General features: G+C 37.1%; 1 protein-coding gene across 5 annotated transcripts in view; it reads right to left on the reverse strand.

Annotated features, from left to right (window-relative positions):
• Positions 1-26,536, reverse strand: part of PLA2G4A (phospholipase A2 group IVA) — a 151,813-nt gene that overhangs the window by 45,558 nt on the left and 79,719 nt on the right. For all 5 annotated transcript variants that reach the window (XM_041725655.1, XM_041725629.1, XM_041725646.1 and 2 more), the window contains 4 exons: positions 25,179-25,320; positions 9,806-9,942; positions 1,847-2,069; positions 964-1,078 (listed from right to left, as the gene is read on the reverse strand). In XM_041725655.1, coding sequence (XP_041581589.1) covers positions 964-1,078; positions 1,847-2,069; positions 9,806-9,942; positions 25,179-25,320 — 617 coding nt within the window. The remainder of the gene's footprint in view (positions 1-963; positions 1,079-1,846; positions 2,070-9,805; positions 9,943-25,178; positions 25,321-26,536) is intronic.

The following is a 26,536-nucleotide window of genomic DNA, read 5'->3' on the forward strand; positions in this document are numbered from 1 at the left end:
TAGCAAAATTGAATAGGATAATAAATATGATAAGTGATTTCTGAGCCATAAGCGTAATGAATATTTTAGTCAATGTAACTGGTAAACATTTGAATGAGTGAATTGCGGGTGCACTGCTTTTTATAAATAATTCAAAATTCTTGCCTCAGAGTAGTCAGTTGAAGAAAGTGAGACTTTGTAAAATTGCAAAATGTTTCTGGAAATAAATCTGTTAATTTCATGCCATTCACAACGACTTTTTTTTTTCTTATGGTGTGACTGGTTTTCTTGAGGTATTTTCCTAAAATTACAACGAACCCTACTAGCTATAGTCAGAAATGCTTCCATACTGCAGACTAGGACTGCCAAAGCTCCCAGAAACATGATGTTACATGTTTTAGAGCACCCAGCAAGAGGCAAAGCTTCTGTAGAAGAAACAAATATTTACATTTGAGAATTAACAAAATGGGGCATTTTGTTCCTCATCTGCCACAAGTATAGAGTCATACTTTTTAAGTACTGTATTACAAAAATTATAAAAGTGCTTTTAATGATAATCACATATGTTATCCAATTTAATGAAAATATAAGCAGTAAGCAAAAGAATATGCATTGCCTAAAAGCACGAGACACACTATTTTGTTAAAAGTCCTTGAGAACTGAGTAATGAAAATTGAGATTACAGTCAGGACTTTTTTTTTATTTTTTATTTTATTTTATTTTTTTTTTTTAGGACTTTTTTTTTATAATTTCTATTTCGCTAATTTAAATCAAGATATATTAGTACCTAATTTCATGGAATATTCTCTACCATCAGAAAATCATCTAGCTTAATATTTTCTTGTATCTTCGACTGTTTTTATGGTACAGAAAATATACAAAAACAGACAACTAAAATTGCTAATGAGCTTCCTCTAATGACAATCATGACAAACCAACAGTTCAAAGGTTCGAGGAAACGTTTTGAAAGAGGAGATTTCGTACCTGCAAACATTAGCTCTGAAACATCAGGTTTGACATGGAGACAGGTGAAGAGAGGTAGAGGACACTGACCAGAACTGACTTTTTCCTTCAGACTACTCAAAGTAGTGTTCATTCTCTGTCCACAGAAGAAATACATGGTTTTAAATAGTAACAGATACAGATAGGAAGCTACTTAAAATAGTACTTGCAATCAAGACACTTAAAACTTTTTTTTTTCACTTAAACTTTTATAATAAAAATAAGTCTTATTTTTTTCTAGAAATCTCTGGGTCCTAATATACAACAAAAGTATGCTCTAGGGAGGTAATTATCTTCACTCTAAAAACAACCACAAGTTTAAAGGCTATGTCTACATTTGAAATGAAGAACAACTTGGCAGCTATGAAGCTATGAAGAAGAAAGAGTCTGGACCCCAGATTCTCTGGCACAGACTTTATCTCCCCCAACTTTATCTTCAGTTGAAGGGTCACACTGTCGTCATATGTCAAATGGGCTTGTTTCTTGTGACTCACTCCCTTTTCTGACTCTCTTTTCAGCAACCTCTATTTTTCCTCTACCATTATTACTTGTTTTCATCTCCTTATTTAAAAAGACTGCCATTGGGCGTGGGGGTGGGCAGTTAAGGGTTAAAATGTGTATTTTTCCAAAGAAAAAGAACACAAAAGTACCTCGCTACATCAAAACTATTACACAGAATGAGTAAGAACTAGTTGGAAATGTAGAAATGTTATGTCTGGCAGGGAGTATGTGCTCACTACACATTGTTGATAGGATCAGGTGAGTCAAGTGACTTTTATAAGATGTATCATTTTGTTTTATTAAAATATTATGATATACAAAGTCTATTTGTATCAGAAGGACTGAAGGTTGAATCATAGCTTACATTGTGAATTAATGTTTCTCCTATTAACATCCCAAAGATATCGGTAAAGGTGACAGGTTGTCCAGAACTTTTCTTCTTCCATAGAGACTCAACATATCTTTTAACTTTCTGTGGTGTGAGAAGCAAAAGGGGGTTGTGGCTAACATTTTTCATTAGCTCTTCATTAATCTCCTCTGGCCCTTTCTCTGGAAAATCAGGGTGAGAATATAAGGTTGACATGTACCTGTAAAGAAAACAAAAGATGATTCATGAAGAGAAAGGACATTACATAGTGGTCTCCAAAGAAGGCAGGTACTCTCTGTCATAAATACATAAAGGAGGGAAGGAAGAGAGAGTTGGTTAATTATCTGATTGAAGATATTAATCCGTTAAAGGAAAGAATGTATCAATCAGAAAGGAGTTAGTCTACAATGGAAGCAAAGTAAAAGAGAGGTCTCAGAGGAAACAGTGGATTTCCCATGCCCAATCCACTGAGGAGGATGCCACACTGGGCTTACTGTTCACTGTATAGCCTCTGGAAATGGGTAAGACCTATAAGACTATCAGAGACTGGTGAACACATTTGAGTCACGTAAATAAACTGATTTACTATATAATCCTACTCAAGTAATCTGAAAATTTGATTTTCCCTAATGATTATCTACAGGCAGAAAATGTGCTTTCTAACCTATTATGAATGCATAATTTTCCTGACCAATGTGTTTTTGTGTGTTTGTTTGTTTTGTCCACTGTGATTTGGACAGAATCCTAAGCTTTGCCAATTTTAGATCCCAGAATTTCTGAGCATCCAAATCTGATGGTGAAATCCTAGAGAGAAATGAGTCTTTAAGGTAAATGCTTTCTTATGGAAATTCTTGGTCACCAGCATCTGACCACTTCTAGTAATACTGGAAATCAGTAGATACTACCTTGGTGTTTGATATTTAGATAGTAAACATTCAGTTACCACTCTCCTTCCTGTGTGCCAATATCTCTAGCATTATAGCTCTCCATACCGAATATGAAGTATGACTTACTCATCTGCCTCACTTACTAAGTTATCAACTCCTGCAGGGAAAACTTTACTTATTCCTCTTTTTCTGGCCTCAATGCCTGGCACTTGGAAAGCACGGTTTTTTGAACTATTGAACTGAGAGAAGAGAATAAAAAATAAATATCTATCACATCATCCAACCAAAGAGAAAATAGCACATAATTTAATCTCTTGTTTCCTTGACATTCAAATTAAAATGCCTACTATAATGATTTATCTTTCCTTCATGGAGGGGGAAACAAGTAACCCTTGATGAGTCGCTGCCATGCTCAAGACATGTGCTGCTTAACTGTACATAAGTTGTTGCCTTGAAGACCTACAATAGCTTTCAATTCTTCTATTTTAAAGATGAAGAGAGGATTGATGAATCTAAATAAATAATGTTCACAGTTCTCCAATTAAAAACAGAATTAGAATTTAAAATATGCCCTCTCCTCTGATAGGTTTTCTTATTTTAAAAAATCTTCTAAATAAGATTTCAGCTCTTAGACACCAAACAACTTCCTCTTTACATTAAATTAGAATTTTGTATTGGATTCAGAGTTCTTTAGAGACAAATTGAAAATAATTATAAGTTAACAGATGGAGGATGATGAGAGACCTAAAATGGAACACATGCTCTGAAAAAAAGTTTTTTTAATAAAAATTTTTTTTTTAAAAAGATTTTTATTTATTCATGAGAGACACAGAAAGAGACAGAGGCACAGGCAGAGGGAACAGCAGGCTCCATGCAGAGAGCCCGACGTGGGACTCAATCCTGGGGCTCCAGGATCACGCCCTGGGCTGAAGGCGGCGCTAAACCACTGAGCCACCCAGGCTGCCTTTAATAAAAATTCTTAGAAGATCTTTATACATAAATTAGATTCCTAATATTTCCCAGAAACATGTGATAAAGAGAAAGCAAAAATATTTACTCTGAACTTGAGTGTGGTATAATCACCAAATATCTATAAAAAAATATAGCTTAGGATGTTTGAGAGATACATGGTTTGTCCATTCCTGTAGTTATTCCAAGGTCTATCACATGATTCATCCAGATAGACAACAGATAGAGACAACAGATAGAGGTCCTTGATTTTCTGGACCTCATCATACTATTCAATAATTGTACACATTGATGGAATGTATTGCTTTACACTTAGGAACATAATAAAAGTAGGAAAATAAAACATCATTTTGAGCCTCTGAGTGGCTGGTTCTGGAACTCTTCAGGATATGCTTCATTCTTTGAGAACATTAAGAAGTTCTTTACTGGTCTTACTAACAAGAATAATTTCTACCTGCATGGGCCATTGACCTGTTCTTAACTTATTAAAAATTGTATTATGTCATTGTATATAATTTGGATTTTGTCTTGGATTTTGGAAAGCTTAAACCCAATCCTCTGTTTCACACTTCTCAGAGCTATAAGTTATAGCAAGAATTTTTAATTGAATTTCTAGTTACATATATACTTACTTTATCGGATTCATTCCAGTTTTACTTTATAATAAGATATATTAAATCCCTTCCTTAAAGAAGCTAGAAAAAAATAAGGAAAAGAACCACACTATGTCAGTAGAAATCAATTTAGCTGCAGAATGATTTTTTTAAAAGGTAGGTAAAAAGGAAATAATATGATCATTCTGCTTTTGGAAGCTGTCATTTCCAAATATTCAGCAGAATAATGCAATTACTCAAATCCCACAGACATTATTTAAGACTTCCTTTCTTATCTATATTTAGCTGGTCTTTAAATGAATTAATTTATGATTCTACTAACTACCTATACCCCATGAATTGCCTCCAGCAAGATCTGAAGTCCCTTCCCCTCTCTTCCCTTCCTCCCAATGTTAGCCATCAGCTTTAGATCAAGCAAATCCTCTCTCTGGGGTTGGAGGATTGCTCAAAAGCTAAGACTTGTGCCACAGTTTCAGAGGTAGATTTTTTTAAGTGGTCAAAATGTATATGGATGCCAGTCCATTTCTGCCCTCTAAAGGTTTAAGTGAACTCATTAATTTTGGGGAATCTTTTTCTCCCATTTTCCCTCTCTCATCCTTTCCCTATCATGAAGCAATTGGCTGGTTCGAGGATACAAGCCCTAGTCAGAGACAGAAAGACCTAGAATACTTCAGCCATTGGCACTGGCCTAATGTTCTCCACTTGCTTAGCATTTATGACACCATATTCCTTAGAATTCGCGAGTGTGAGTTGGACAGACCTTTTATGATGTCATTGTGGTGACATCTAATATCTGAGTTTTAGCTTTGGTGAAGCTAAAGATGGAGTGGTAGGCAGTGGCCAGTTTTCCCTAAATAACCTTCTTCATTACCTTGGTTTCACCAAGGAAAGATTCAGCTATGACTGGTTTCTGTGGACACACTATCTTCTAAAGCACGCAAACATCACTCCAATTTGCAACTCTGTAGTTAAGCCTTAATTTTCATCTCTTTACCAATACATGACTCCTAATTATACCAATTAAGTTGCTAAAATGAAGGTTCTTAGACATACCAGAGTCTCTATAGGTAGTTAAATGAAAGGGTCCTCAACATTATTTCTCTATAAATCAGAAAATATCTGGCTCTAATTTTTCAACATATTTATATGATGGGACACATCATTCTCTCCATATGATGCATTTTAGGCTAAGTGTGAAATTTTAACAGCTAAATCATATCAAAAGTCCACAAGGAGAGGGATGCCTGGGTGGCTCAGTGGTTGAGCATCTGCCTTCAGCTCAGGGTCTGATCCCAGGATCCAGGACTGAGTCCCATATCAGGCTCCCTGTGAGGAGCCTGCTTCTCCCTCTGCCTGTGTCTCTGTCTCTCTCTCTCTCTTTGTCTTTCTCTCTGTCTTTCATGAATAAATAAATAAATCTTTAAAAAAAAAAAAAAGCCCACCAGGAGGGGTGCCTGGGTGGCTCAGGTGGTTGAGCAACATCTGACTCTTGGTTTCGGCTCAGATCATGATCTCAGGATCATGAAATTGAGGGCCTGTGTGGGTTCCATGCTCAGTACAGGGTCTGCTTGTCCCTCTCCACCCACTTCTCTTGTCCTTCCCCCAACTCATGCGGTCACTCTCTCATGCATGCTCTCAAATAAATAAAATCTTTAAAAAATTCCACAAGGAATTCTCAGTGCAATCCCTTCTTCCAAATCACATAGCCAATATTTTAAAATATCTGGTGCCTGACTTCCAAGGCCTTGGCAACTCAGCATCCTTAGGGGTAAACATATAGAAGTTCTATGCTTAAAAAAGTGTCAAAAGCAAGTCTCAAAAGCAACTAAAATTTGGAATGACTTGAGAAGACCCTTGACATTTGTGAGGCGAAGAGCCTATAAGGCTAAAGAAATCTCTAGATTAATTTTCTCCTCAAAATGCAGATACTTATACAAATCCTCATTTAGTCATTAGATGTGTGATACTCCCTAGTGAACAAGACAAACAGAGTACCTACCTCAAACAACAGATTTTCTCTAACTTACATCTTGATCTTTTGGTCTATCACCTCTAAAGTGGCAATGTCTCCTAAAATTGTTTCATTTTTCAGTGCTGCAGGAATTCTTCAGACCATTGAACTGGAAGTTCTCATTATTGAATTCCATTTTAGTCAGTTTAATGAATTGAACCCTGTTATAGATGTAGAGCTGCTCTTATTTCTCTTTGGATGGCAACACCATACGAGCACAGTGGCAGTTAAGATCCCATAGTACCTTATGATTCTGCAAATGAAGCTGTATTGGGGGAGCTGTACTAGAGAAGTTGTGTTGACTAGTTGGCTAATACTTACATGCAATGAATAACAAGTATCATCCAAAAATAATTTAAGAGGTAATCACCATAAATGTAGTGGCCATTACAAGGGAAGCCTTTGTCCTACATAAAATTCTCTTTTGTGATCACAGAAAACTTTTTGGGAGGTCCAGGGTTTCTCCAAATATTTCCGTATTACCTCATTTGTGCCAACTAATGGTCATGTGTCAGTAGAATATAAAAACTTACACAACACAAGAGTGTAATTTGTTTATCCAAGTCCTTCCGAATTCCTTCCTTTGAACTTTTTTACCATCTCACCTATACTTTTCAAGAGAAAACTAACATGAATCATCCTGACCACCTTTTCTTCTGTCTCAGGAAGTATCTCTTCTCTCCATGATGAAGAGCTTTCACCTGTGCTTTTTATCTTGTCTTGTCCTCTGTCTGAATCTCTTTCTATCCATGAACCCTCTATTTCTTTATCTTCCATCCAACCTTCAAGACTGTTTCCTTTAACTCAGACTTCTACAAAAATATCCGTTTCTTAAATTCTGAAAACAAAACTAAGACACTTAGTTATATGAATCCTATATTCCCTTTCTTGAGATAACAGTTTCCAATAGGTTTACCCACCTACCCCTTTTCCTTTCATTTTCTATTCACTTCTATTTGCAATTTCATGTTCAAAAGTGCTCTTTATTTACCTCAGTGATTCTTGCCAAAATCACTAAAGATTTCCAAACTCAGTTCTAAGCTAAGCTGTTCACAGATGTTTCACCCTATTAAAAGATCCAGTACTTCTCTCCATCCTTGACCTCTGGGTCATCTTTTAATCGATTCTCTGACAGCTATTTGTCTTGTCCAGAAGAGATTTCTTTCCTTTTCTGGTTCATTGGCTTTTGGGATGTTCTAGAGTCCCATGAACTAAATTATTGGTGGTAATAACTGAAATGGTAGAAGTTGGTGAAATTCCCAAGGGAGAGGTGTGTAGCTAGAACAGAACAAAAGGGAGGTCCTGGAGGAAAGCTCACATTAAGGAGTAAAGACGTGAAAGTAGTAAAGACAGTATGGCGGACAGAGCAATTAGAGAGGATGAAATACAAACCAAGAAGCATAGGAGGGGGATTTGAAAGAGGGACAGGTACCGTGTGTAATGTCTCAACCCCCAACCTCATCTTCCCTGACTTCACCAAAACGTCAAGGAGGAAAAGAACTTCAAAAGACATCATTATATTTGGAAATTAGGTGGTTGCTAGGTGAAAATCAATTGAAAGGATTTTAGGATAGAGTGGCTTTCAAGGAAATGGAATAAATAAGAGAAGGCTAATCTTGAGGAAATTAGACAGTGAAGGATAGAGCAGAAGTTTATGTACATATCAACATGTGGCCTCTGATAGTTAAATGATTGGCCTGTAACATTTCAAATGCTCTTAATTACATTTTGCAGGACTTGTTTTTAGAACTCTGACAGGAGAATATAAGATGCTGCCCCCAATTCATAACCAAAGCAATGAGTGCAGCTCTAATTAAGCCTAAAAACACACTTTTATATCCTCAGATCAGCAACCCAAATCATACCTGCTCTGTCTTTATTAGATGAGTTTAAGAAAGCAAGCTTCTTGCAATGTACTAGTCAGTGAATGACCACAGGGATCTAACAAATGTGAATTCGGAGGAAGAAAACCACTCAGAGAGTAATAATGAAATGTTTGAGGAGGCCAATTAATCTAAGGGTCCAAGTTTTTCCATCATATTACTCATTAAACAGGCAGGTGCCTGCTCTTTCCTTCAAGGGAAAGAATAATGATGGGCTACACCCTTCTTTCAAAAGAGATAAATCATTTTGAGGGTACATACAAAGAAGGTGGCAAATATAGTTGTAAATTTTTGTTTCTTTTTTTTTAATTTTTGTTTCTTAGCTAAAGAATCTGATTAAAAATATTTAAGAAACTATAGATTCTTTATATATGAACCTCTATGCAAAACATAGGGCTGTCCAAGAGAAGGCTATGGTTTAAGTTCAAGAATCCTAGACTAAAAGATCAAAAGCCTGACTCTATGTGCTGATTCTGCTAGCAATATTAGACAAATCCCTTGGCTTCTAAGTCAAATTTTTTTTAGTTAAAATTGAAAAAACTCAGATCCATCTCAGGATGAGAAGGTACAGAAATCTTAAAATGCTAGACACATATAGTATAGTATGCTCGATGAACTTTACTATGGCTGAATGATTAAAAAGCCTTGTAAGTCAAAGTCAGACATTTTGTAATAAGGTGACACTCATAGTTGAGACATCAGAGGAAGAACTAATATTTGATTTTCAATGTGCATCTGTGGGTTAGGCAAACCAAAAAGTACATAGGAGGTTCTTTGAACATGTTTCACAAATGTTTGTAAAAAGGCAAATCTACAGTGTACAAATATTATATGTACAGACGTTTTACATCTCTATCCAAATTTAACTGAGCTTAAATACATTTAAAGGATTAATTTCATAATTAGATGCCAATCAGTGAAACTTATTCCGTTTTTGCATTCAAAAGTTGTTTTCATTCTTCTATATACTAAGACATCTTGCATTTCATTCTATTTGCCCTAGAGAAGAAAATGAATACCTAGTGAATCATGTAGACTTAGACATGATTGCTGAAAGATTACAAATCAGCAAATTATAGGAAGATTAAATTAATTATGGGTGGAGCATGTTATTCCACCTCTGTGATCTTTATATAGAATTTCAATTGATCTATTTTCTAATTTTATGTTTAACTACATTTTAAGTTACAAAGAGGCTTAAAAGGAGTAAATTTATGAAGAAAGTCATCATTAGTTGTGAATTCGCCTTAAAAAAACCATTTTTTTAAAAAAAATTGACTTATTTATTTGAGAAAGAGACAGCAGAGAGGGAGAGGAAAAAGCAGCCTTCCTGCTGAGCAGAGCCAACACAGGGCTCAATCTCAGGACCCCAAGATCATGACCTGAGCTGAAGACAGCCACTTAACTGAATGAACCACCCAGGCACCCCAAAAAAACATTTTTAAGAAGCAAATTATTGCATTCAGCTGGAACACTTCAGTAATTTGAAGTTAACATTCAATTTTCTAAGTCTTCCTTTCTTTTCTAAAGTTTCAGTAGATAAATGGTAAGCACTTAGCACAATATAACTAAGATTTAAAATGTATACTAACCATGTGGAGCCAGAAAGACCAGCAACGTAGGTAGCACAATCTAAAATCCCTGATTCATACAGCGCCTTGATCACACCTGAGAAGCCGACCATGGCTCGGAACCCTCCACCTGAGCCCAATATGGCCACCACAGGCACCTGCAAGGGATGAAACACAGATCATTTGTAAATCATAAAACACACTCCCTTTTGGTTTCAATTTTTTTTATGTTCCACATTTGGTAATAAAGAATTTTAAGTTCACTCATACCTTGATATATCTAATTTTTTAATAAAGCAAATGCTTCACATAAGAAAATTAAGAATGTCTATTAGAAAGTAGACATTACTAAACTACCAACTAATTCTATTAAAAACTAATAGCAACCGTAAGTCTCTGTATTTGCTTGACCCTTTGCAGTTTTTGGCTTGCTTTGGGTGCACTTTTTTTTCTTATGATCCTCTCAAAAATCCTGGGAAGTGAGCAAAAACATCTTTGCTCATTTTGTAGATGGAAGTTCTAAAATGCTGATATTCCTGTGTAAGATCTATTAGCTGGTAATGTGTAGTTAAGTAAGCACTGTGCCCTCTTGGTCCAGAATTCTTACTGCTCCTTTATGCTGACTCATTTCAAAATATATGCTATTATTCAAATGATTAAAAAAAGACAAGGTCTACAAAATCTATATATTAAATCTATTTATTAAATAAATCTGATTGAGGGATCTCTATCTCTTGGTCATTACATGTAGATATAGGAATATCATTTATTTAAGTGAGGCATAAATGTAATAACAATTATGATAATAAAAATAGGGATAGATTGACATTTATTGAGCTCTTAGTATCTGGTAGGAACTGTTCTTAGCACTTTATAGAAATTATCTCATTTAATCTTCACAAAATCCATATGAAGCATCTATTTTATAGGTCAGGAACCAAAGCACTTGGAAACAAGATCTTGAAGACTCATTCAGGATCATGCAACCAGCAAATACAGTCAGAAGTTAAATCCCAAACTCCTATTTCCAGGCTCATGCTAATATGCCTTACTAAAATAAAGTGCTACAGGCTAGGAGGACATGAGGTCCAGAAAGTGTGGTCAATGCCAATCAGAGAAATTGAAGTGGTGGAGAAAGCTTCATAAATAAAAAAGAAACCTGAGGTTCATTTTAAAGATGCACAGTTCTTCACTATGGGAGGTATGAGGGCAGAAAAGGAGGGGAGGCTGTTCCGAAAATGGAAGCAGCATGAGTCAACCATGAGTTTTTGCAATAGAGAGGCAAAGGCTGTCTGCAACATGATTGAATTACAAGTCTTTGGAGAGGGAGAGATTGTCATTTTCTTTGTGATCTGAACCCTTACTGCTTAAGAGAGCTGGTGGTTTCTCTTTACCCTCGGGCACAGTTCTCAAAGTATACACAGCTGTCAGGGTGTCCACAAGGCCAAAACTATTTTCATGAAAACAGTAATATGTTATTTGCCTTTTTTCATTCTCATGACTTCATGAATGTATGATGGAGTTTTCTAGAAATTACAGGATGTGTGATATAGAGACATTAAATTCGAGAGCAGATATGAGAATCCAGCTGTTTTCTGTTAAATCATACAATTAAGATACTTGTAAAAATGTAAAACAATGCTGCTCTTCTCACTTTTTTTTTGTTCTTGAAAATATGGTTATTTTCATAAAATGTTATTTATATTAACAAGACAAGGACTTATCTAAAATACATATTCTAATAAGTTTTCTCAGTTTTAGTTTTTTTGTATGGTAAATATTCATAGGTATAACCCATATAAATAAGTCTCCTAGAAGCTTTTGATATTTTTTGAGTATAATGGATTTCTGAGACCAAAAAAATTTAACAACCACTGCTCCAGAATATCAGGCACATGGTGAGTATAATCCAACATCTTCCAGGAAAATTCTGAGCCTACTGAGGATAAGGTAGGGTGCAGGAGAAGGTAGGGGTGGGGCGAGACAGACAAGGGAAGAGGGAATGGATGGAAATATTTACTGGGGAAAGGGCTGTCTTTTGCTTGACATTGTTTCTCAATAATAACTATTATCAGAGAAAAATTATAGATAGAAGACTGAGCAATTCATGGAGCAGAGATATTAGATCATGAAGGAATTCAAAGCTTTATAAGAAATGAAGTGAAGGATGAAATCCCGGTGGGTGGAAGAACAGAACATAAGTGAGTAGGGATGTTCTGATTGGACTATCTGACTGGAGTGAAATCAAATTTGTCATACTGTTATCAGGTTTTATTTTCTAAATTTGTGATGAAGTCTCATTTGCAGAATAAATGCACACATCATGGAGTGCATGTGCAGAGATGAGCTCATGTACTTGTGCCAGCTCTTTTTTTTTAAGTGTCCTCCACACCCAGTGTGGAGCCTAATGTGGGGCTTGAACTCATGACCCCGAGATCATGAGTCAGATGCTCAACCAACTGTGCCACCCAGATGCTCCACTTTTGATAGTTCCATCTTATCTCTAATAGTCATGGTTTTCTTTTCTTCTGAGGCATGAATGGGAGACAGCAATCCTCCTTTCTTCAATCTCTAGAGTGAAGCTTAGGAGAGAAATAGAATCAAGGCATATTTACAAAGAAAATCTGATGACCAATCTGCTGTCGGGCATAAGAGGGGAAGGAATGTGGTCAGACCATTAGGGTTTCTAGGTTTGCTTACAGCAGATGATGTTGTCATGACCCAGGAGGAAAATCCCAGGGCATGGGGCCAGCTGAAGGGGAAATACTGCACTCAATCTCAGAAATACAGAATATATGACACGAATGCATTGTGTTCCGAACACCTGGATCCTGATTCTTGGGTATTTACTGACCAATGTGACAAATACATATATTCATGGAATTATTGTTTTAGATCAAGAAGGACCAAAAAGATTATGGAATTCTTGCATATGGAATGGGAAGTCTGTAGAGGTTAGGTCTTAGTCGACGTAGGACAATTAAGAGCAGGACACCCAGGACTAATTTCCTAATCCAGGGCTCTTTTCTGATACCAAGTGGCCCTAAACTGAAAGACTCTAGTCATCCTAATTAGATGCAGGTTCGAGACCTCATTCATGAAAATACACTTCACCAGTTTGGTGCAATGGAGCAATTTAAATGACTCTAAACCTGTGTATGTTTATTTATTATTTTTAAGATTTTATTTATTCATGAGAAACACACAGAGAGAGGCAGAGACACAGGCAAAGGGAGAAGCAGGCTCCAGGCAGGGAACCCGACAGGGGACTCGATCCCAGGTCTCCAGGATCACACCCTGGGCTGAAGGTGGCGCTAGAGCGCTGAGCCATCCCGGCTGCCCTGAACCTGCGTATGTTTAGATTCACAGAATGCTTTCAAATATAAATGTTTAAATTGTAAATAAAGCAAAATATGTAAGTTCTTAAAAACTTTGTGGAGGGAAAAGAAAGCTAAGATAGGAAACAAAAGTGGGTTATATAAAGTGAGTGAATGGAGCACAATACAGTATTTGTAAGCAGACCAGATAAGAAGTTAGAAGGAAGAAGGATTGGAATTAGGCCTTGAAAAAAGAGTTGAGTTTATGGGCAATGTAATAATAACAGTGAACAGTTACTGTTGCCATGTGCCAAGCACAGGTTCCAAGGTCAAGCCAAGACAGTCATAAGCAGGAAAGGTACGTGATTTGAGGACCAAAGGACCAGTCTTCTTATTGTAGCAGGAGTTTACGAGAGAGTCGGGAAAAATAAGATTAAGAAGGCCTTTAAGGAAAAAAAAAAGTACTAGAGTTGATATTGTAGAAGGAGGAAGATTGTTTATATTCAAAAATCATTTAGAGGCCTTTGAGCCTTTTGATTTGGTTACTTGTAACACTGCATTATTGAAAATAACATTAAACCTAATACAAATCAGATAGTTTAGAGAAAGAAAATTCTTAGTAAGAAGTTATACCGTTCAACACAAAACACACAACCTGAACTGTTTTTCAGGGTCAGATTAATATGAAAAGTTGGAAGACTGAATATAAGACTTTCTCTAATCCTGAGAAAACAGCTCTCCATATGTCCTTCTTCATAAGCCAGTAACCAACACATACTTAGGGATGTTTATTTATGTTGTTAGGAATTTTCTGGAAGTAGTCACTTATTAAACTGGAATTGGTTGTTATATAACCCGCTGTTTTCATTACTGCTTTACAGTAAATTCTTAGAGTTTTCAGGTAAGATTTTAAAGTCAAGTATCTGAGGTGCTATCAGATGAAACAAATGTCAGATATTTGTACATGAAAATTGAATGATCAAATAATTGAATGACTATGGAGATTATAATTCCCATCTTCATTTACTACACATGAATTAATGTTTTTATGTATCTCATTTAAATTTCACAACTCTGAGATATAACCTACATGTTAAAGATAAAATAATTGAAATACAAAGAAGTTGATTTTTCCATATTACAATGCTAGAAAGTAATGTCTTGTGGACTTAAAAGTGGATCTGTCAGACTCTAAAGCTTTTACTTATTTATTTTATTTTTCTTTTTCTAAAGCTTTTTTTTTTTTTAAGATTTTATTTATTTATTCATGAGAGACACAGAGAGAGAGCGAGAGGCAGAGACACAGGCAGAGGGAGAAGCAGGCTCCATGCAGGGAGCCCGATGTGGGGACTCAATCCCGGGACTCCAGGATCATGCCCTAGGCCAAAGGCAGGCACTAAACCACTGAGCCACCCAGAGATCCCCTTTTTCTAAAGCTTTTAATTCACTATGGTCCACTGTCTCTGAAAGCTTTCCCTACAACTAACTTTGTGACCTGAGGCAAAAAAAAATCCTTGGACTCCGTTTCCTTACATGTAGAAATACTGCGTAGAATTAATAACCTTGAGGCCTTTAGCTCCTAGAACACACTAGATCCTATAACTCATACAGAATAGGAATTATAAAACCTACAAAAATATAAATTTTTATTAACATAAAAAAGGGGAGATTAGGCTTTATCAAGAAAATACTGTGTGTCTGGCACAAGTATGGGCACTTGCATTCAATTTATTTCATCTAATTTTCCCAGCTCTCGAAAGGAGAGTGTCATTTCCATTATTCACATGAAAACATATTCAATGTATGCGAACACCCTGTCTGCGTACAGACGCGGCTAATTGGTCATAAAACCATGACGTGACCTAAGGTCTCACCGACATCATAAGTCACTCTTTTTACTCATCTTCAGAAAGAAAGAGAAAACTTTAGTAAAAGAAACCATTTGATATTTAGCTAATTTGCATTTCAGATTCATGTGTCACTTCGATGATTTCAGCCCAATTTTACGTAATAAATGAAGGCTAACTTTGGATGTTTTAATAGCCTTGGTCATACTGAAATAACTTTCAAAGAAATAACTGAGGAGTTACAAGAAGCAGCTGTTAGTCCTGGCTTAAAATCTAAAAGAAGCAAAGAGATAAATATTGTTGACAGGTTTTAGGTTATATTTAGACCTTATAGCATCAGTATTTGTGCATAAATGATATCAATGAATATTTCTCATGCTTCTCTCATATGATAACAGGAAATGAATTTTCATTTACCAAAAATCCTGTGGTTGTGATTAAATTACCTTGATGCACAGGCTTATGGATGTTATTAATTTCTTCTCTTGCAAAAGAAAATTCTCAAGTGTTTAAAGATTTTTTTGGTTTATATTTTCATAGATTTTTAAGGTCTGAAAATTATCTAAGGGCTTTTTCCTCCTTGGCTCCTGTATTAGTCAGAGTTCTACAGAGACACAGAATCAACAAGATGTATTTATCTATCTACCTATCAAGAAAGAGATTTTTGATATAGAATTGGATCATGAAATTAGAATGAAGGCTCTAAAACCAGGAGAGTCAATAATGCAGTTCTAGTCTGAAGACCAGCATGCAGAGACCCAGGAGAGCCAATGGTGCAGATGGAGAGAAAGGCGGTCTGCTGGAGAATTCTCTCTTGCTCAAGGAAGCTGATCTTTTTTGTCCTATTCAGGCCTTCAAATGATTGGACAGAGGGCCCACCCACATTACAGAGGGCAATTAATTTATTCAAAGTTCACTCAACTGAGTGCTAATCTCATCTAAAATCACCCCATTTCATGTCTTAAAGAAAAGTAACCACCTCTGTACCAAAACTATCAGGTCTTAACAAAATTGTTAATTTGGATACTCAAAATTATGAAAAACTCAAAGAAAAAATCTTTTCCTTGGTAAATTATTTTTTTAATTTATTTTTTATTTATCTTATTTTTTTTAAAGATCTTATTTATTCATTCATGAGAGACACAGAGATAGAGAGAGGCAGAGACACAGGCAGAGGGAGAAGCAGGCTCCACACAGGGAGCCCGACGGGGGACTCGATCCCAGGTCTCCAGGATCACGCCGCGGGCTGAAGGTGGCGCTAAACCGCTGAGCCACCCTGGCTGCCCCTTGGTAAATTATTTAAGACACTTTTCACGTGTTAAGTGGGAAGAAGGTGTTTTAATATATAACTAGTGATATTATATGAAAATTCAGTTCATTATGTTTAGTAAAATAGAGACTTAAGATATTTTTCTGATAGTACCTTTTAAAACACGCAGTCCAGTTGATTAAATATTTTTTAATTTCTAAGAGAGTTTATATTTTACTGAATAGTATGAAAGAGGACTATAAGTCAAAAAATTTAAGTATTAGAATTTCCTATGCCAGTTTCTTACTAGAATCATAAATAGTTATAACCATTTGAACTGTTATGTATTTGGGTTTGGTATTTGTTAGTAATGATCATTCACAAATTATTCCTTTTTCTTTTTTTGCAGGTAAAATCAGGCAAAGATGCCTGAAGATGCCACAAACTCCACACTATTGAAACTTGTTTCCTTACCCTCTAATTTGCCCCAAATCATCTCTCTGTTCTGGCCAGTTTGGAGAAAAATATGGTATGAATGTCAAATCAGAACACTTTCTTCCTCTGCTTTCGCTGAAAGTCAATTTTCCAAAGTGTCAACCACCACCTGAGCCCCCAGTTCCCCAAAGCACAGGTCAAGACGCTTGAACATACACTCAAGGAGGTAGCCACGCCCTAGTTTTGTAACCTTCAACTGATGACTCCCCACCAACTTATAAAAGGGGTCAAAGAAGCTGTATTGAAAATGAGAAAGTCAACCCTACAAGCATAAAGGAAAATTTTTTAAAAATAGCATTGATTTTTTTTTTAAAGACTGAACGAGCATATCACAGTGATTATTACAATATTAAAATTGTTCAGGCTTTAGACTGTGCATCCTAGGTCTTTACTTATTTGTTGTTGTTATTATTATTAATTAGAGGATAGAAGCAAAGATGACAATTACTGAATCTGATTTACCAGTGCACCTCCACAGTATTAGCAATGGTAGGAGCGGACATGGCTGTCGGTACTTGGTAAATGGTAATTCCCACAGTGGGCTTTGCCTCCCCAACATCCTGTGCCCAGTACCAGTCCTCCCAAAGTGATGTCCAGGCCATTTCTAGTCAGAAACTTAGGCAACACCTTTGTATATAAAGGGAATGAAGTCACTGACTTGGTTTGCATCACAAAATATACAAAAAGTAGTATATATGATCTCATTTTAATCTATGTACAATTTTTTCCAGCATAGCCATAATTTCACATGCAAAATTTTAAAAGTGAGTTTACATGAAATTGAAACTTGGTTTTCATCCAGCCCCTGGTCCTTTAAACCCTGGAAGCTTCCTCACATAATGCCCATGTGATTTATAAAACAAATTGAAACCTGCAGCACACCCAGCACCTGTCCCCATCTACCTCCTCCCTCCTTGCTTGGACACGTGTGTTGGTGCATGCCTCCCCCTGAGCCTGTCTCAGGAGCTCTGCAGTCTTCAGTTGTCACCCGCCTCATAGTACAGTCTGGGCCTCTTGGACAAGTACTTCCTAGACCGACTCCAGCTCTCTTATTTCTTGGCTGTTCACATCCCAACACTATGTCAGATGAGAAAAACTCCAAGTCCACCTCCTGAATCCTGAAACTGGATCCTTGGAAACTCACATCTGCGCAGTACATCTCCCTGGCCTCCACTATTGGAAATTCCACACAGTCTGCCCTGCCATCTTCACAATCTAAGACGCGAATAAGAACGACGCGAATAAGAACTGATAGTACACAGTGCTGCCATCACCATGAAGGTAAGAAGCAAGAGGGAGAATATTCCAGATGATGGAAACAACATACCCAAGGAATACAAATTCTTATTGATAACTCAAGGCTGACTTCTATCACATCTCCTCCACAAACTATTTTGATTTACCTCCTCCTCTGTCACCAGATGGCTCTGTTTTCTCTAGTCTTTCACTGAATTTATATGACAGACTTCAGTACAGAATAGCACTCACAGAATGTATTATTTATGATCCACTTTATACTTTACCCAAAGCCATCTATCTGTTTAAACTGAAGTTATGTAATATATCCTGACTTGAGAGGAAACACTTTCTCTTTTAGTCTCAGATGAAGGCTACAGTGGAATTCTCTTCTCTTGCTTCCCCACTATTCCAAGTCCATATTTTGGACACACACCCCCCCACACACACACCCCAGCCAGTTTTGGTTTGTTATGGTCAGTTACTAGGGAACACAAAAACCATAGAGTAGCACTTCCCGTCCCATAAGGCTATAATCTGGAAGTTTCGTCTGACCAAAACTATTTTCAGACCAGAAAATTTATAAGAATGGCCTCTGAACAATCCAGCTATGCCAAAAATCCCCATGTACACAGTCTTACAGATCTTACTTATGGGAAAGATTCCAGGCCTTTATTCATAGAGAAATTACACTAATCAGAGACACTGTTCTAACAACAATCTTGCTTATCAGATTTGAATTCCACAACAATAAAGCTGAAAGAGAAAGGAGTGGTTTGAAGAAATTACTTCAAGGAAACATGTAAAGCATGGGGAAATGGCAGTTGATCACAAATGAAACAGACATGAGAACACTCAAATCAGTTCAATCTGAGCAAGGAATGACATATTTTAGAAACACCTCCCTCCAAATGATTCAAATTGATAAATTCTTAAAACTTTTTTTTTTATTATGGAGAATACATTTTTTAAAAGTCTTAGGACCTAAGAGAATAAGGTCTTGGGCTATTAGGCAAGGTTTTATTACATTTGACAATGATTACCCTCAGGTATTATGCAGTAGAACAGCAACACTCAAGTAGAATAGTTCCTACTCTTTCGGGCAACTACTATATGCTCTTACACATTGAGCTGGATGCTTACAAGCACTAGTACTTATTCTTTTACATAATAAGAGACACAGTCTCCATTTTACAAGTGAAGCACAGAAGTGAAGGAGTCCAAGTTTATGCTGCCCAAATGTATTCGACATTATTTTATTTTTTTAAAGATTTTATTTGTTTACTCATGAAAGACACACACACACAGAGGGATATATATAGATAGAGGGAGAAACAGGCTCCCTGTGGGGAGCCCAATGAGGAACTAGATCCCAGGACCCAGGCATCATGACCTGAGCCAAAGGCAGACGCTCAACCACTGAGCCATGCAAGCATCCCTGTATGCAACATTTTAATTGTACACTGAAGTCCTAGGCTGGATGCTGTCTGTTGGTTGAACACTGGGAACAAGAGAAAGACAGTCTGTGCATTGAGAATTAAATAGGACTGTTCTTCTTTGTCGAGCCGCCATGACAGCCTGTCCTGCATTCCTTAAGGAGGATGATTAGCCAGAACTAACTAGAAAGTGAAGTCTCATCAGAGAGCAAGGGACTTGCGAGCTTAAGAGACTCTTGACTGAGGAATAACAAAAAAAACTTTTAAAAAAAGTCACTTGTGTTGTGGGAATGGGTGGTTCTGAATATATCTAAACTATTTTGGACAAGACAGAAAAACTCTAGACCAAACTAAAACAACTACAGTGAAAGTTTTAATTCCAAGAATGACTTCCAAAAACATGAATTTAATATTTTTTGAAGAATATCCCAGATAGAAACATAATTACTTCATCTTTCATCTAGTGCAGAAAAGCCAATTTGTATGACTATTAGGCCAAGTTTCATTTTCCCAGGAAGACTCCTTTTTCCACAAAACAAGGAGTGCATTGTGGGGGGCTGGAGGGGTGGGCGTGTTGCAGCAGCAACTTTCCCTTTGCAAAAGGAGAACCTAAGGACAAAGGCCAACTGGGCATCTACATCAATGTATCCCACATACAGTTCTTTTTTTTTTTTTTCTTAAGATTTCAATTATTTGACAGAGAGAAAGAAAGCACAAGAGGAGGAGCGGCAGGCAGAGGGACAGGGAGTAGTGGGCTGCTTGCTGAGCCAAGGTCCTGTCTCAGGACCTTGAGATCATAACCTGAGCTGAAGGCAGATGTTTTACCTACTAAGCCACTCGGGTACCCACACACACATTTCGAGTGGAACAGTTCAAACTGGGATCTTTTCATCCAAACTTTTCTCCTCAACCTGTGTCTTCTCCCTACCAACCCGATACTGTATTTCTCAGTTCTGAGTTCCTCATCCCTCTCTCTAGCTAATTCATTCCCTGGAAGCAGCGCCAAGCCCCCACCCGAATCTGTGCCCTGACTCACTCAACACAAGATCTACTGAGGGTCTACCATGTGCCAGCAGCTATGCCAGCTGCCAGGGATATAAAAGTAAAAAACCAGACACTGTCCTGATCTTCATGAAGCTTATAATCTGCTGCAGAAAACCGATATTAAATGAATACCTGGCCAAGTTTTTTTAAGTACTAGTGTTGTCAATGCTGAGAAGATAATGTGCATATTTATGCCACAGAGAATATAACTGAGACTTAACAGACATGGGGGGAGAAGAGGGAGCAGTTGGTCAGGGTGACAGTCTCAGAAGCAGCTACATATGTACTGCTCAAAGCATAGGAGGGAGGGTGCTGGTTACCTGAAAAGCAGGTGGAATGGGGAGAGGGTGGGCACAGGGGAAGCATGCTACAGGGAGGAGAAACAGTGTGGGGAAAGGCACCAACTGGACAAGGGTTCTGAGGAGATATGGAGCTAAGAGGCACCCACTGAAGGAGTGTGGTGACCTGGGAATGATCTGGCAAAAACTGAGTTGAGACAGATGCTGGTGAGCAGTGGAAGGGTTTTAAGCTCTGGTTTGAAAGTGAACAGAAGGTGGGGGTTAGGGGGACAGGCATAAGTGGACTGACAGAAACCAAGGTGCTGTGTCCAGCTCTAGACATGCAGAGTTTGAGATGTGAGGGATACCAGTGAAGAAATCAAGTAGGTGCACAGACATTCAGGCCCGAAGCTCAGAAGGGGGTTCTAAGTTGTTGATAGACACAGAAAGTTCTTTGGACGTGGGTGCTGGGTGACATCATGGAAGGGAGAGAAAATTCTTAAGAAGAACGCATAATGAAGAGGAAGAGGGCCTATGGTGAAGAACTTGTATATTTAAAGAATGCACAAGGGGAGATCTGCCACAGGGCACCAGGGAGGCAGGTGGCAAAGCAGTAGGTGAAGGATAGAGAATGTTTCACAAAGTAGGGAAATATGTTGTTGGCACCCACAGAGCTGGGGGAGACAGAGCCAGATCTTTTGCACTTATTAGTATGAGCGATTGGTGGGGTAGCTACATTAGAATAACGAGGTCAGAAGCCTGAGAAAGGAAGGGAAGAGGATAAGATGGTGTAGGAAACTTGGAGAAGTCTGTGAACATAAGGATTGAGAAGTGGAGAGGCAGGAGAGATGGGAAGGTACATTCCAGGGAGATTTTGTGATTGTTCCTTTTTTCTCCTTCATGTCAGAGTTTATATTTTTACAGTAAAACTTCATATAGAGATAGAGGCAGAGAAGTTCAGGGGACAAGAGTGGTCCTGGGAAGACTGGATGATTGACATACTAGGGCTCCTAGTTGGGGCTGGCAATCCATTTCTGATGTGGATCTGCATTTGAAAGACAAGGGGCCGTTTGCTCCATGGAATTCAAGAGGGAAGAAACAAAGGATAGCATAGCTTGTGGAATATGGCAATCTTCTGGCAAGAAAGGAAGGCTTGGTCATTTAACGTCTGTTGATCTCTCTTTGATTAGGAAGCAAGTCAAACAGGTGTGAGGGGAACAGAGGGTAAATCAGTGGCTGGGAGTGAAAGAAATAATTGTTGGAAACAACTGAAAAGCAGCTAGGCAAGGAAAAACTGAGATTGCAAGACAGAGTCTCTCAAATGAAGCTGACATCTGGGAATTAACAGATGTATCCATTTCCTGCTTTTTTTTCTTTTCTAGCAAACTCATTCCTCAAGGCTTGACCAATAGTCTTCCATTCGAGGAGGACTTGCCATTGTAAGGGAAGAAAAGGTTTTCCTCGACTCTCTTTAGGTCCCTGGCTGGGTCTGAAAATTAAACTAACAGGAGACATTAATGGGAGAAAAGCATGCATATTTATTTAAGGTAAGTTAAGGGAATGAATACCCAAAAGAAATAGTTACATCTGAATATTTTTAAAGCTAGGTTTGATGAAGAATGGGTGATCATATAGAAATCAGATAAGTCAGTGTATGAATTTAAGTGTAGAGAACTGGAGGATATTTAGCAAGACCTGTCTGTTCAGATTCTTCTTGGAATCTCTCTATCTTTGGAGATAAGGATGCTCTTTTTGTACAGGTTTGGGGAGAGCACCTCTTGCATGAGGGTCTTAAGACCTGCTGCAGGGGAGAAGAGTGGGAGGTCGGAGAGAGCTTCCTGCTTCTGCAGTCTTCTCAAACTCCTTCAGCTTGAGATATTCAATATGCTGGGGTGCCATATACTGGGCAGGTGAGTCCTGAACCCCATCACCATCTCTCTACCACAAAGAAAGAGTGGGTCACTCTATTGTAAGCTCTTATATCCTTCCATTCATGACTCTTAAAAAAAAAAAAAAGAACTTAACACATCACTGTGTTATCTGCTCAAGTGTTTTTCTCCTCAGCTAGGCTTTAAACTCACCAAGGAAAGTAACTGCTCAGCTTTGCTCATTGCCAGATTTTAGCAGTATCTCAACAAATGACAAATGGCAGCAATGAAAAAAAAATTGAAATGTCATTTCTCTGTTCCAAGGGTATTAACAATATCAAACAATGATGGGGATAAAAAGAAGGATATATAAGTGTTGCTGAAAGGTTTACTTTACATTAACAACAAAAAACAAACATTTCCCAGGGAGCTAGAAACTTCTGAATAATATGTAGAGAAGAAAGTGTCTTCAAATTAACCTGAGACAATAAATAATCAACCACAAGTGCTATGAGGGATCTGTATAGTGGCAAGCAAGATGGATAGCTGATATGAAATCTGTAAGTCTGGTTTTTTTTTAAATAGAAATTTCAATAGAGGTTTTGCATCTCCTCCAAGCTTCCTTTTAGCAAAATTTCCCTATAGGCAACCCTTTATCATAAAGTCTGCTCTTGTAACAAAAAAAAAAAAAAGCCATTCCAGCAGCAGCAGATTGGCTTTCAAACACCTCTGCACCCACCTAATAACACAATTGGAAATTCACAGTCACATATGGGATAGGGGTGGCCAACTGGCTCCCTCACTCATACTTTATGTCTCATTTCCAATATTTTGCCCTTAAATTACAAGAATCTTGAATCCCTGGTTTATATGTGCATGTATGGAGTGTGTACATATACATATACATGTAAATATATGTGTATGTCCATTTATATGCATGTATTAATGCATATATTTACTTATGCATTTAATAAAAATATTATCTTTCTAAAATAACTTATTTAAAATATTTAGTTAACAGAGAAGCTCAAAAAAGTAAGTAAAAAATTACACAACATGTCTCTAAGAAGAAATTTCATCATTATCATCTGTTGAGCATCACTGCACCAATTAAAAAAATTTTTTTAGGTATAATTGGCATATAACATTTCATTAGTTTTGGTGTGTACAACATAATGATTATGTATAGTGAAATGATCACCACAATAAGTCTACTTGACATCCATCCTCATACATGGTTATATTTTGTGATACTTTAAGATCTACTCTGTTGGCAACTTACAAATATGTAATACAGTAGTATTAACTATAGCAGCAATTTATTTTTATAGATTTCAGACAGAAGGATAGACCAATGGATAAACGGATGGATGGATGGATGGATGGATGGATGGATGGATGGTTGGATGGATGTATAAGTAGGTAGATAGGTGATCAGTGAAGGCACAAATGAACAGATAAGTAGCCAAAAATGTTTTTTATGTTACAAGATATTGAATAATAAATGGTATTTATTTTACTGGTACTTAAGGGAAGAAAAAGAAGTACAAATGAAGGATTGTACTTCCATAATTTGTTCACAAAAATATTTTAAGATTTCCTTATAATTAGGATTACGAAAAACATTAAATGTGGAGGTCATTATTCTTAATTATTTGGTCAATCCGAGATGATAGCTTTTAACTCCCTGCTATAAAATATTAAGAGTCTGAAACATTTCATCTTCCTTATTCACATCTACCTATTTTTGTTAATTTTTTTATCATTAACAAGTTTGGTAACACTTTCTTCTGGCTTGGTAATGACCATCCCCACAATTGTTTCATCTTAGTCTATATTAAAGTTAATTCAATGATCCCAGAAAGGAAGAGGTTGGAGGGAGGGGCAAAAGGGATGAGGGGGTAGGAGATATAAGTTTCCAGTTATGGAATGAATAAATCACAGAAATGAAAGGTACAGCACAGGGAATATCGTCAATGGTATTGTGATACGTTGTATGGTAACACATAGTAGCCACACTTACGATAAGCACAGCATAACCAACAGACTCGCTGAATCACTATCCTGTACAGCAGAAACTAATGTAACACTGCCAACTATACTTCAATTAAAAAATAATAAAAATAAAATAAATTCAATGAGACTTTTCCATCTGAGGCTAAACTTTTCAAACTAATAAGTATCTTGTTTGTGCATAAGTATGTCTCTGCAACTTTTTAAAACTGGATCTGATTAATATTACTAAATACAGGCAGCATTTGTGATGATCTTCCTCAAAGAATTTGTACTTATGAAACATCTTATCTTAAAAAACTGAAGATACTGGGATCCCTGGGTGGCACAGCGGTTTGGCACCTGCCTTTGGCCCAGGGCGCGATCCTGGAGACCCGGGATCGAATCCCACGTTGGGCTCCCGGTGCATGGAGCCTGCTTCTCCCTCTGCCTATGTCTCTGCCTCTCTCTCTCTGTGTGTGTGACTATCATAAATAAATAAAAATTTAAAAAAAACTGAAGATACAATGCTCAATCCATCTTAATATGTCCATATTTGGGTGAAATTTGGGAGAGAGTACAAACAACATTATTATTAAATTATAATAACATTTGAAATGTTTCCAACTCACATCGCGTGTAGAACATAAGCCTTCACTATTCTCTGGACCCAAGAGTTTCTTCATGTTTTCCTTTATGTTTTCTTTTCTCTGTTGTCTGAAAGCTTTCTCCTGATCACACAGAGCCATACTGAATCGGAGGTCTGGGGATGAACTGTACATAAAACAGACAGTCATGAGCCAACATCCCCAGTAACCCTGTTATAAATCAATCAGTCCCAAGTAGCTACTGATACATGCTCATTGCTCCCCTCAAGCCATTTCCTAGAAAGGGACCCGAAATAAGGGTATAAAATCATGGCAGTCTTAAGCCTCATGTTCCAAGGCATGTTTCCCAAAAATAGAGTATGAGATGTTTAAAAAACAAACAAAAAAACAAGCAAACAGCCCCCAATAAATTCATCTTATCATGGTAAAGACTTTATCTTTAGATCTGTTTGGCACAGTATTTCCCACATTTCCTTGACCAAGAATTCCTTCCCTGGGCCCTTCATCCCCCACTTCTTCATGACAAAACACTAACATTCCAATCTTAATGAATTGCCTTGTCAACAAGATGCCCCCCCCCCCAAATAAGTTATGGCTGGAGGATTTCAGAACCCTTACATGTATATATAACCCTTCCTTTCTAAGAATGGCAGCAGCAACTTCTCAGAAACCTATACTATGCCAGAAACCACATTAGATATATAGTTATGTATCACTGCAGAAATTATGGGAATGGATCTTATACATTATTATACAATACATTATTTTTATGACTCCATATTACAGATCAAAAACACTGAAGTTCTTATTGGTTAGGAGCACAGAGCAAATACGTGATGTATTTTCCACAATGCAGCAGCAATGCCTCACAAATGAGACAGGTCCAATACTGAACTCTAAAATCCTGTGTCTCTGCCTCTCTCTCTCTCTCACTGTGTGCCTATCATAAATAAATAAAATTTAAAAAAATAAATAAATAAAATCAGCTACTGAATTTAAAAATAGTAAAAAAAACAAACCAGAACAAGAAAACCTAGAAATCTATGTTGTAATGTGATAAATCCAAACATAGGAAGCAAGAATTTCACTAATAGAATACTGCCTCCTTACTATTCATTAAAGTCCTTCCCTTCAGAATCAATTAAGTTGAAGCATCATTTCTATTAATTCAGTGTATTTCTTCCTTGTGAAATGTAGACCAAAAGAAGAGACTTCATTGCCTCTGGGCTATGTACTCTGTAATGATATTTGATCATTACAAATAATATTTTAATTCTCAAAGGACAAATATGGATAACTCACAAAAGAGCATATATGATTAAAAATGAAAACCAGTAGAATATTTAGCTTCATTAGCAAATTTTAAAAATACTGCTATTGTT

Source organism: Vulpes lagopus, chromosome 1 (assembly GCF_018345385.1).
Source record: "Vulpes lagopus strain Blue_001 chromosome 1, ASM1834538v1, whole genome shotgun sequence".
In the NCBI taxonomy this organism is placed as follows: domain Eukaryota; kingdom Metazoa; phylum Chordata; class Mammalia; order Carnivora; family Canidae; genus Vulpes; species Vulpes lagopus.